The 13,700-nt window shown below is 41.2% G+C and overlaps 1 protein-coding gene across 1 annotated transcript in view; it reads left to right on the forward strand.

Annotated features, from left to right (window-relative positions):
- The first annotated feature begins 8,586 nt into the window (after window positions 1-8,586).
- The window catches only part of LOC134460781 (glypican-6-like), an 86,213-nt gene continuing 81,099 nt past the window's right edge, over window positions 8,587-13,700 (forward strand). The window contains exon 1 of the mRNA XM_063213323.1: window positions 8,587-9,192. Coding sequence (XP_063069393.1) covers window positions 9,039-9,192 — 154 coding nt within the window. The 5' untranslated portion in view covers window positions 8,587-9,038. The remainder of the gene's footprint in view (window positions 9,193-13,700) is intronic.

The following is a 13,700-nucleotide window of genomic DNA, read 5'->3' on the forward strand; positions in this document are numbered from 1 at the left end:
TATTTCTCCCCCAGTCCAGTCCTGTCTTACAGTCATGGTGCTGTTGAATGTCATACCAACCACCATTAAATTGGAAGCACCCAGTAATTAGTGAATGACATTTCAAAGAGCGTTAAGTACACTATCGGGAATCGGAAGGTTTTGATAGCAAGACCGATGAAAACCTAATAGATGAAAAAAAAACTAAGCTGTTGCTGTAGTGTTTCTTTGTTGTATTTGCCCATCTGAAGAGATGACTTTGAACAATTACATGGTTGACATGATGTCATGAATGTAAATAAGCCACATCTGTATACATACCTAATCAAAGCCTAAATGCTTGATTTTCCTTCAGTTCTCAGGTGGTTTCTTCTCAGATGGTGTGTCTTTTGCTTCTGTGTCCACCGCCCAGACAGCAGTAGGCTACCCTGGAGAATGCCCATCATGTGTAGTGCCCAGGACCTGAGGGAAGATGGTAAGAACCACACAGAGACATTGAGAGGATATTGAAAACGTGTGCTCTCAGTGCTGCCACGACGGGTGGGGGTGTGACTTCTGTTATGAATAAATAGCTGGATCCAACATTCACTTGTTTATCTTGTGCCCATGAGTATACTAGATGCACCGTGATGAATGTGTTAGGTACGGTTAGGAATGTTTCACAATCAGAAATTGTTTCACAATCTTCATGCTTTTGTAGTCAGTCACACGAGTAACACTCACATGTATGCCTACATTTTTCTCTCGGGACTCCGATGTGGATTTTTGTCATATGCAGTAAACGAATAGCATTGCACATCAGGCTAATCTGTCAGAGCACTTACACAATAACAAGTAATGCCTTTCATGTTGAAGCAATGGCAGAATGCATAATTGTTGCTCTGTCAAGGAAAATGGTCTGTCTCAGCTATAAAACAGATTTTCATTATCAGACGACAATTTTCTCTCAAATGTTGTCCAGAGATATTTCATACTGTAGATTTGTCAACAGTTTATCCTCCAGGGACGCTCTGCCCGAGATGCAAGATGTAGACGCCGTCTTGAAGGATGATTATTTTTTGCTTCCTAAATTAGTTTTGCATGTCATCCAGATTTAGTGGTGCATGATGATGTCTTAATGGTAGGAGGACGGTATTGTGTGAAACCATCTAGCAGGCAATTGTGTTTACCATAGAAAACTGAGTCTTGATCCTGTCTTTTAAAGGTACAATAGCTGCCATGGTTCTTTCATAATATTGCTACTTATTGTTAAAAAGAGCATGCGAGAAAACATTACAATAAATATATCCTCAACTCATATTTAGAGCTCAAAGTACTATTTCCAAGAAAAGGGCACATACATGTAATTGCTTGTCATCCTTGCACAGCAACAGGTGTGAAGATATGTTTTCTGTCATTTGCTTTTCAAGATATTGTGAGGTAGGATAGTTCTACCAATTTTCAAACAAGTCTGTCTGAGGGTGGTCAAACGACAATGCAGCCTGTGCCATGATGTGGAATATGCAGCCTAATACAGTATATGTCAACCTGTTATAAATAAGTGTTATATACTGTATTTGCTGTTACCAGAACGGCAATGACTAAGTCGCAGTGTATTACTAAAGGCCCTGTGGTATGTCATAGTAGTGTAGTGCTATGGTAGTTAACTTTTCAATCAGTATTACAGCGCTCCACTGGTGGAACGGCGTACATTATTGGACTACGGGCAGGTTTTGATGAGGAGGGAAGGAGAGACCAGAAAGCTCTGGCATGAGCAAGGACTGTCAGTAAGCTCCCCTAAAAGCATCAGCTAATATAGGAATACGCTCAAATCTCAGATACCAACACCTCCCTCCACTTATATTTTAGGAAAACTCTATCAAGTCAGACCTGTAGCATTGTACAGATGCATCTTTGCATAGGATCTTGTCAGGGCCCAAGCACCAGGGTGTGCCCTACAGAAAGCCTTATTTATATATATTTTTAAAAACACAACATCAAGTAAGCACTGTCTGTCTTCTCGCAAGCTTTTCCTTTATTGTGGCACTTTACATGCACAAAAGCTTGTGAACATTTGATTGATATGATCTCTATATAGCCTATGGTACAATATTGGTCGGGCAGGCCAGATGGAGAGAGGCTGTGGGTGCACAGGTGCACCAACCCACAGGTGCACTTGAGTGAAGTAAGTAGGCCTAGCAACCATTAGTGAATTGCTTTTCTGTATAAAAGGCAATAGTGTGGCTTTCAATAACAATGATAACAAATATTTTATTAAAATGAACCTTTATCATTTGATGAAAGCAGTACAAGACATGATGAAAATGATGGCATGGTGATAACTATTTACACAATTACATTTGTACAAAGTAGATTAATAAAGCCAAAAAACTAATAAGACTAAAGTTTGCTAAACAACACAACAAAACAACACATTTTGCAGTAGGCTATTCTTGCATTTCAATTTTGGGGCAGTCAATGACCAACTGATTAAGCTCTGTGTGGTGATTTGTTGCTAGCAGGAGTAGCCTATAATATGTTGAACTAGAAATAAATCCATGATGTAAGTACAACACTAGTACTTGATTACATAGTTGTTACAACATTTATCATTGTAACTAATGATGACTTTTCTTTTGTTTTATTTCTACTTCTACTCTATACACCTCTAATCAGGAATGGCACTGTTGATTCTCACTCTAGAAACCAAGGAAAGCGTTGATGACTGACTTCCCGTTCCAAACTCATATACCATAGATCAGTATTTCTATATGTAGAGTCACAAATTGGGCAAAAAAACTAATTCCAAAAAAATGTGGGACAAACAATGTCTGTACACATTTCTACGGTCTCTCATAGAAGCCAGAGTAGTGGTTTACTTAAAGGTGGGGTTGCAGATATGACATCACGTTGGGGGAACTCCCCCAGGATTCTAAGGTTTTACATAGACTCCTATGAGCCTGCGGAACCCCTAACTGGGGCAGTTCCCCCAACGTGATGTCATACCTGCAACCCCACCTTTAACTGTGAAAACCCGCTGGTGGGTTGAGATTCCATAGAATTCCATTGTTTTTAGAATTCTACTGAGCACTGCTAATAAGGACTTCTGACATCCCAAAACCACATCATGTAAGGCAAATTCATGGCCATGCTTCTTCAGCATCTCACACATAGAGTACCGTATGAATGACCCTGGCTGCCTTATAACACTGTCACAGCAAAATACATAAAAAATAGAGTATGCATTTTTAACTTAACTTTTTCTAGCATTGTCGTGTTGTTCAAAATTATTAAAAAATAACTGTGACTAAAATAAAAGTAGTCTGTTCAGATTTACAGTTGAGTAAAATCTGACAACACTTAAAGTCTTGGGATGAGAGTAAAATGAATGAAAACATAAAACTTTCATGCAAAGATGAGACTAAAACTAAAATGAAAAAAATAGGCTGCCAAAAACTCCAGCTGCTTTTGTTGATTTTAAAAGACCAGTTTTTCTTCCATTATGGACCCATTCACTTTCTCCAAAACTGGAATTACACTCAAGAATCCTCCCCACTGCTGTCTCTCCAACAGACATAAAACTTGTTGAGGTGTTCATTAGGATTGGCAGGATTCTGATGCTGACATGGTGTGACATTCAACAGGAGCTATGAGGGCAACAGGGGTGTTTGCCCTTTGACCTCTGGAAAAGGAGGCTTGCCAAGTTTTCTCCCATTTTGACTAAACCATGCTGTCATCTCCCCTGTGTACTTTATCTCTGTGATATTGACACATTATTTTAAGTACCAACTACAACAGGGATTACTATAAGTATGTAAGTACTATAAGCATGTATTTTACTTCTTTAAGGAAGAATCCAATTTTATATTTTTTTAATGGTACAGGTCTGATGAGACTTATTGAATAACTCTTAACTTGTCGAAATAGCCGAAGTGCTACTGTCAGGTCTGACCGATTGGACAAAAAGATAGTGAAACTCAAATGGAATGTGGAAATGAGGCTCTTTCCCCAAAAGTGGAGGTCTCCTTAAACATTAATGACCAGGCTCAGTAAGCGGAATATTAAGCCACTCAGAAATACAGGAAATGTAGCCGTATCAAAATGGGTTTTAGTCATAGCTTTTGTGCCGTTCTAAAGTCAGTATTGTTAAACATCTATTTTTAATGAATCAGAATGATTATACGACTCTTTGTTATCACACAAAGTTTTCCATTCTGTTTGTTAGACAGTCTAGGGAAACTAGACATGTTTCACTGTTTGAGGTACAATTCACTGTCAGTATGAATCACACTGAATAATACAATTTAACACTTTCATATTTTTTTCCCCAACAACCTCTTTAATCTGTCAATCTACAATACAGTACTGCTGCTGTGCACTAATGCACTTCATATAATGTATGTATGTAAAGATTATAATAAGCTGCCAATGTACATCTTCCCTCAAGCAATTCCCTTTCCTCATTCCGTCATTTTGGGTAATGACATATAAGGTTCAATTACAATTCAGTTCTCAGTTATCTGTATAATATTCTTAATTCATTCAGTTATTCAGAGCTGAGCTTTCCTGTAAAAAAACATCAATATTGTTTATTTTCCAGCATATTTTCATAAAACAATCCAAGGGCAGTATGATGGCTTCCTTGTGGATTTGATGTATTGGAGAAGTGTCTCTTTCAATTATAATCATGGCTACGCATGTCAATTTTTGTCAACCGATACCATTGCCAAGCGGGCTCCATTGTGCATTATAAGAAGGCTTTGTGGATTTCATGCCCTCGTTTTTAATGAATGTCTGTATGCAGAGTTATACAATTTCTGTTAAGACTGGCAAAGATTAATTGCCCCTGTGGGTAAAGTGCTCGAGTATGCTGAGAGGGGCATGAATGATCATTTGTGATAACTTGAGTCGGGATAGATTAAGGATAGATTACATGCAAGTATTTCGAAGGGGGAAAGTTTATGGTAACTGTGGTTGTCATGATTCTATTAGACTAGTGTTTCTCAACGGGGGCGTTAGGAACCCTAGGGGGGGCGTTGGGAAGGCTACAACTGAGAGGGGGAGATAGCTGGAATTGGGGGGCATTAGCATGCTTTTCTTTTTTAATACTATGGTGGGCGTTGGAAGGCTTATGATGAGGTCAAGGGGGCATTGGGAGGCTTATGATGAGGTCCAGGGGGCGTTTATTCAAAAAAAAGTTGAGAACCACTGTATTAAACCTTTTGGGATCCTGCTCTTGCCCTGTCATAATGTAAACCCCAGTGCTCTTCACCTAATGATGGTGTAGAACAGTGGTTCTCAACAAGGGTGCCGGGGCACCCTGGGGTGCCGCGGGCCCCCCTCAGGGGTGCCGCGTAAACGTGGCTGATGAATAAATTATGTAATATAATACATATTTGTCTAAATTCATAAGTTAATGCTGTGGAATCAGTGGAATCTTTCATCTGCCATATACGCACAATAAAGCAAATATAGGTCGCCCCAGTCAGCTGCAACTTCGAACGTTGGTCGTGTGACGTCTCCAAATGTGTTACTTTTCTAAGCTTGTGTGGTATCGGATGCGATGCCATGTCACGGCTTGTTGGTTTGGGGTGCCTTGAAGTTTTTCATGAATTGAAAGGGTGCCTCGCCTAAACAAAAGGTTGAGAAACACTGGTGTAGAATGTCAGCAGATGCTAGCGCTTTACCGTTTTAAAAATGGACATGATGAGTAATTCTGCCACAATTACTAATGTCAGATGGATACAGCGGTTGCACTTTGATGAAAAGATATGACCTGGGGATCTAATGCATTTCTGACTGCCATGTTGAGACCTACTCTCGTGAACTACTGATCAAGTAGCCTTTCAAAATCATAATAAACGCTGTCCCTCAAGTATGTTGCTTTCAGTGCAATATGGCTATATTACAGGCTACATGACAGAATTGTCTACTAAGAGCAGATAGTATATTATACAGTATATCACGAAAGTGAGTACACCCCTCACAGTTTTTGCAGATTTGTGGGTATATCTTTTCATAGGAAAGCGTTACAGAAATTTCACTTTGACACAATGATTAGCGACCTTTTAACAACATATTTAACCGCTTAAATTTCTTGTTCACTCAGAAAAAAACATAATACAGCCATTAACTGTGAGGGGTGTATTCACTTTCATGATATATTATACAAACCCCAACTCCGATGAAGTTGGGACGTTTGGTAAACAGTGAATAAAATCAAAATGCTATAATTTTCAAAACATTCAATCTATTCATTAGATGGAGAATAGTGAAAAGACAACATATTAAGTGTTAAAACTGAGAAAAAATATTGTTTTGGGGGACATATGTACTCATTTCTAATTTGATAAATCCAACACGTCTCAAAAGAGTTGGGACGGGGACAATAAGTGGCAGCAAATGTCGAGGAAGACTAAAAACAAAACAAAAGACAACATTTAACAGTTAAATACATTAACCGATGAGATGATTTTATATAAAAAAACAGTGTTAATTCCTATCTTGGACATGATTTCACCAGCTTAAATGGTGGGTGTATTCCTTGTCATGTTTTGCAATGTTTTCCTTTCTGTAGTGCTTACAGTGTGACAGGTCTTGACCAAAAACCCACCATTTTATCACCTGCTGGTCCTTATGATGGAGCCAAACTGTTAAAACATAGTAGAGAATGCAATTTGACCTTACTATGTGGCAGTAATCGAAGATCTCCCTTCAAAATATAATGCATGAGTGGCTTTTCATGCTGTTTAAAACCCATTTATACCATTCAGCACTGTATTTAACTCTACAGATGAGTGAGAACATCTTAACCAATGCACTACTGCACCCGCATGCCATCATGGAGGCTGACTTTTGAAGCTAGCACTAACACAAGTTGGATGGTCCATTTTTACTGTAGCACAGGATGTGCAATGCTCTATTATTGTCAAAAAGAATGGACTTCTACAACTTCTGCTGACTTCTGTAAGCAAAGGACAGTTTCCCATGTCTTCTGTGTCTATTTCAAGTGAGCTCAGGTGCTTAGGAGAATGTTACACCCCTGTATCATTTTCATGCATTAAGCATTCTTAATATGGTAAATTTTCAATAGCTCTAGCACTCCAGGAATTAGAGTGAGACTACAGCCAATATATATTTCATGATGTCATGAACCTATACAATGATTTTATTAACAAAAATATGTCTTATATACACTCAATTGTGGTAAATCAAAGGGAATTCAAAAATGTATGTAATAACTATGGTAATTATTCCCTTTGCATCTTTAATTCTGAGTGACTCAGCCTCTCTGTGATGATCTTATACCTGGACACCTATATTGTCCGTCAGTACAATTCATTTTGAAATGTTCTTCTTTGTTGTTTTATCTTATTTGGATGTTTACTAAATTTCACTGATCACCGTCCCAACTCTTTTGAGACGTGTTGGATTTATCAAATTAGAAATGAGTACATATGTCCCCCAAAACAATATTTTTTCTCGGTTTTAACACTTAATATGTTGTCTTTTCACTATTCTCCATCTAATGAATAGATTGAATGTTTTGAAAATGATAGCATTTTGATTTTATTCACTGTTTACCAAACGTCCCAACTTCATCGGAGTTGGGGTTTGTACATGAACTGTGCTCATCTGTACTGGAGGGGGATGTGTGTCACGCACCTTATTGTGCATACATAACACACACATAACTGCTGGGCCTTCTGAATGACCAAGGGTAGCCTATATTAATCAAATAAATAATGGGTGTTGTGAAAGATGTGGCAATGGAAATGTGTATTCATTTAATGCACAACTCCTATCTGAATCATTCCAGCCTTGGTGTTTTTCATGTTTGCAGCGGCAGGCCTGCCGTGCCGACATGGGGGAGCAAATGGGTATGTTGTCCTGGGCCAAGGGAGATAGGGGGCCCAGAATTGGATCCCCATTTCATTGTATGTATTGGGTAGGGGGCCCTTTCAGATGGCTTTGTCCTGGGCCCTGCCAAAGCTGTCAGCGGCCCTGGCAGCGGATTGGGTCCCAAGCCTTCAAAATCCCTCTTTGCCCTGTATAATTCTGTAGGCCTCCATGGCCGTCTGGCCACTGGGTATCATATGAGATTATTGCAGATAATCCCATAATGTATCCTGTAATCAATCTAAATGTCTGCTCTCATTGGTGTGTTCACATGCATACCATTTTAATGTTAGCCCAATAGCCCGTAGTGTTCTTCTCCGACATTGCCTGTCCTGTTGACTAGTTATTTGGGCCTCATATCCACAGAGGCTCTGTGCAGTGTCCAAAATATGGCATCTTATGGAAAGAGCAGTTGCTCACTAATAGAAATATTATAGGTAGGCCTACACTGACTACATATTGTCAGTTTTCTTTTCAACCAGTATTATGCCAGAAGCAATAGTCTGTCATGTGTTAAAAGTTTTCATTATTAACATTGCGCTGTTTTATGGCTTCATCTCTCTTTCTATGACTGGTTTGGTTTGCTTATTTATCCTGTTTGAAAGGGAATTGTCTTAGTTGGTAGACAAGGTGGTAGCCTACAAGTGACGGGGGCGTAGGTAACATAACATCGTGTCGTCGGCTATAGAGCTTGCTCCGTGGATTTCTGTGCCAGTGATAACAGTCGGCGTATGAAAGCGCACCACCCTATATATCCACAGAACCCGAGACTCCGCTCCACATTTTCTCTCTGTTAACACCCAATACCCGGACAGACGTATTCTCGCCTTGTGCGCTTCCACTTCTCTCCCAGCGCCGTGAGCAAGGACTCCTTCAGCGGGTGGAAGTTTTCCCGAGCACAACGTTTAAAGCGCACAGCCAGATAGGTTCATGTGGCGGCACCCCAGCCTCGGCGTAGTATTTTCGGCCAAAAAGTGGGATCCTCCACCACCACGGGCTCTTCCAAGTCTGCTTCTGCTACTGTTTTGAAAGGGGGAACATGTTCTTGTTTGCTCCGTTTTGTTGAGAAGAGGTAACGAGCGCTCATCTTATCCAGTACCTCCGGATGTACTGCAGTGTGAATACCCAGAGCCGGTAGCTACTGTGACGCGGAGTGAAGGAGTACGACTGGAAAGTGCACCATGTTGAGATTACGCACCGCTGTCCTGTGCGCTTTCTCTTTCCTCTCTTTCACAGTGGAAGCAGATGTCAAAACTCAAAACTGCAGTCTGGTCAGAGACGCTTACATCGCCAAAGGCTTCACCGTTACTAATGTCCCTTACCAGGAACTCTCAGGTGAGCACGAAATGTAAACGTTGTGTGCTACCTGTCAATCGCATGTCCGGTGTGTGTTTAGGGGCTGTTGAAGAAGCACATGGTTAAAGTTGTGGTACTGCTGCCATCGGGGACACAGCTGAGGGGGGAGGTAAACTTTGCTATCGTTTTTAGACTATCATATAGCCTACGTTCCATCTTTTGTAATTGGCACCTTGTTTTCGGATCGATTTGTAAAAGATCCTGCAATCAATTACACTGCAGCAGCTTGTGATCTGCTCGCAGCTTTATCTCTTTATCAATAATAATTTTGCAACACCTGTGCAGGCAGGCACGCAGAATGGAGAGAGAACTACTAGCTGCAAAATGAGACAAAAAGAAAGAATTGTAACAATATGATCTGATGAGATGGCCTTAACCTTCTCTGGGCTGGCTAGTCTGGTGGTGTGTCATTCTAAAATGTGAACTACGCTTCATCATTTAGGTACAATTTCACCTGATATATGTAGGCCCATGCCGTCTTGTTGCAGCTTTGCAGAAACACAGTTATGAATAGGAAAGTCACTATTAGATATGATTTGGATATATAGTCTATATAATAGCCTACATGCGTTTCATTGGGAAGTACACTGCACCAGAAATAGGTTTGACTAACTTAGCAGAAGAATTGGACAATTGACATTGCCCAAATACAATGAAAACACTGTTACTGTTATCTGAATCCAGAATTGTCTGTGTTACAACCATCATCAGGGTGTGCATATCGCTGGGAAGATAAACCGCTGGCTTTGAGTCCATTATTTATGAGCTTGTGTTCAGTGTGACAGCTTTTATTGGATTCATAAAAAGACAAACATTTTTTGTCTGTGCCAACATTGTTTGCAGCATGACTCAAGTATCAATCATTTGTGTGTTTTAGATTACACAGATTTTTAACCTGTTGCTTTGGATAGGATGGTCAAATTTAATAGGATCTAAACTGCACCTGCGCACTCATGTTGTGCATTGTATTCTTTGTGGCAAGAGAGGGTGTGTGTGAGAGAGAGAGAGTGTGTGTGTGTGTGTGTGTGTGTGTGTGTGTGTGTGTGTGTGTGTGTGTGTGTGTGTGTGTGTGTGTGTGTGTGTGTGTGTGTGTGTGTGTGTGTGTGTGTGTGTGTGTGAGGGTGGGTCGGTGGTTGTATTATGCACACATGCCTGCCATATGTGTTAAAAACGTGTATGAAAATCCTTTTGTTGACATGTTTTGACTTCTCCGAATGTTCTTTGCTCAGGCCAAAGTGTAATTACATTGATATTTCTGGGCGTCCCATTTACTATTCATCATAGGCCCATATAGTCAGCCTGCCAGAGTTAGAGGAGAGCGTTGTGCAGGGCACTGCAGGCATTAAAATGCTCATTACACATTCGCTGTTAAAACCCACTTTATGGAGATGAAGAAAATGACACCCCTCTCATGACCTACTCACCACAAGCATTGTCTTTAGTTTATTAAGTGATTTGGTGGTGGTCAGTTTAAAATTGTTCTCAGGGGTGGAGTTCTCAATTTGTGGGTAGAGTGGTATCGCTTTGTTTTACAGGGGCAGAGTGACTCTCCCTTTTTTAAACCATATTTTATGACTGCTATGATTTTTTTGCCCAGTGCAAGTGGTATTTCATGTCATTAAATGTGCCATTCAGAGCATAGCTATGTTGGTTTTAGTCAGTAAGCCCACTGTGAGGCTGTGAGTTCTGTGGGGCCAAGATTTGAAAAAAAAAAAAAACTTTGGTTCTTCATATTGGAATAGGACAAAGTCCTGCCATATTAGCTGTTAAATGTATAGTAAGTGCCATGTGAGGTAAAATACATGTGGTTATGTATGTCATAGATGTATTCATCATGTCATCTGCAGACATTTGTTAGACCAACTCTTGACTGGGTTAAAAATACATTATATTTACAATATAGTTTTATATTGCTTCTGATAGTAAAAGTGATGTTGGCCATGTTCAAGTCAAGTGTAGTTAGCTTTTATTGTCAGTTTCTTCATATGCACAGGTCATACAAGGAAATTGAAATTACGATTCTCTCTCTATACCATGAAAGGACATAGACATACACAGGATTGACATTTAAAGACTGATATCAAAGTGCAAGACATGACAAGTAACAGTGATGGACCAATAACAGTTAAGTTCACTAGTAGTAGTTGCTTCGAGTGTTGTTTCTGGTCTCTGGTCTGTTCTCAGGCTGTGTCAAGCTGCACCTGGACGTGGTTCAGCTTCTGTATTGCAGCATCTTGGCATAAACACGTTTTATTACCAAAACAAAACAATTCTTTACGACCTCTAAAATGGCACTAAATTGGAGCCCACCTCTTCCAAGCTTACTCACATAGTGGGCCCCAGTATGGAGCGATCCTGCTAATCAAACAAACTGCATTTTATATCTTATAAAAAATACTTTATCTCAAAAGTGCGAAGTGTGAGTTTTTACATTTCATGTAATCAGTGCGGTGCATGTGGTTCTGAGGTTATGGCGGTAGTCGTATGGCAGGCATGGTTGCTATTAGGTGGCAAAGGTGTAGGTTTGGCTTTGAAAGTGGTGGGGACATTACTATGGCAAATTGTCCCGGTTAGCTATTTCTGTATTATATTTGTGAAAAAGTGGTATGGACATGTCCCCACCATCCCCACCACCCATGGGTGGTGTGATTAACTGATGGGGAGAAGCACTATGAGTTGGTAGGGGAACATGATTTTTGTGCGTTTTCTGTGTGTAGTGACATTGTGCTGCGTGTGGCAGAATAAGAGTGTGCCAAGTCTGTCGCAGCCACTGAAAACATTTGATTAGTTTTGCTAAAACATAGCTTATAATCAAAGTCTCCCATTAAACCTTAATTTTTTTCTGTAAAGTGCACTTTAAAAAATAAGCAGATAAAATAAGCCTGAGTGTCGCTTGGCTAGAAGCTGTGACTCGTTTCTTGCTTTTTCTTTTTATAATTCAGCTGGCAGGTCTGGTGGGGGCGTAGTGAGGTGAGGTGTGGGTATATAGCTGAAGTGCCTCCAAAAGAATTTGAATGGACGTTTGATCTCCCCAACAGGGTCTGGGTATCTGGGGTGAGTGGCGCTTGATTCAGCCAGGTCAGATTGAATGTCACAGCGGTGTCAGCATTATTGACAGCCCCCGTCACTGCTTTGAGCCGCTGGAAGAAAGGCCAGGTGGCATGGTAATGCCTGGGAACGTGGCGTTTGCATTCAGAGAAGGCCCTTGTTGTTCTGCTTGTCAGCAACCTCTGTGGAGAGGGGCTGAATAGCTCATTGAGCCTGCAAACAGAAAGAGAGAGAGAGAGAAGGGGGGGAGTGAGAGAGAGAGAGAGAGAGAGAGAGAGAGAGAGAGAGAGAGAGAGAGAGCGAGCGAAAGAGAGAGAGCGAAAGAGAGAGAGAGAGAGAGAGGTTGGCTCTTGGCCTCCTGCGAGTTTTTGGACTATGTCTGCAGAGCTAAAAATGTCCAGCGCTCCTAAGACTGCTGGGCGGCACTCTTGTCCATATATTTAAACAAACATGTCTGTGGGCCCATTACATACCAGTGTCCCGTAGCCAGACATGTGATTGACATGGTGAAAGTCAAGCCCAGCGCGACAGACAGACAGACAGACAGACAGACCAACAGACAGACAGACAGACAGACAGACAGACAGACCAACAGACAGACAGACAGACACACACACAGATAGACACACACACACACACACACACAGATAGACAGACTGACAGACAGACCGACAGATAGACACACACACAGACAGACAGACCGACAGACAGACAGACAGACAGACAGACGGACGGTGTGTGCGGCTCCCAGTTCTCTGAACTGTTTTAACTGAATTAACCGACTCGAGTCTGATTCTGGATGGAGATGTTTGCCGGCTGGGATCATGTGTGCCGGTCGGGTCGGGTCGGTCGGGCAGCGCCAAGTCCTCGGCTAGGCTGTGGCGCGGTGGCGGGCCCAGCTGGACCCTATCATTTCATGTCCTTCGCAGCCTGCTGAGCCCTGGCCATGGCGGAGGACAGAAATAAACGCTGTTGACATTTTACAAGCTCCTTGACTGCGTACGCTTCCTGGCAAATCATCTCAGCCGGTGAATGCGATGTGCTGTAATGTGTCTGCTCTTCTTCTGAGAGCGCTGTCCGAGACTTGAGCTGTAGAAAAAATGGGCATGGATCTGTAGACAGTGAGAATGGCAGTGCTAACAGTTTGCTCTGACTAACCATCACAAGTGTTATTCTAAGGTTACAGCGCAAGTTTATCCTTACTCTGCACAAGTGCAGCTCTGCTGTTGATTCCAGTAAGGCATGCCGATCCCAATTAAGGTGTGCATCATGAGGTGTAAAAGTGTAAATGTCTTCACGAGGTCTCCATGCATTTATATATATTTGGGTCTTCATCAGACAGCAAGGAGTTGAAGTACCAACAGTTGTAATAACAGAGCCGCAGAGCTTGTATTTAAAGTCTTTTGGTTAATGTGAAGTTTGTAAGTATGCACACATAC

This window comes from Engraulis encrasicolus, chromosome 13 (assembly GCF_034702125.1).
Source record: "Engraulis encrasicolus isolate BLACKSEA-1 chromosome 13, IST_EnEncr_1.0, whole genome shotgun sequence".
Lineage (NCBI taxonomy): Eukaryota > Metazoa > Chordata > Actinopteri > Clupeiformes > Engraulidae > Engraulis > Engraulis encrasicolus.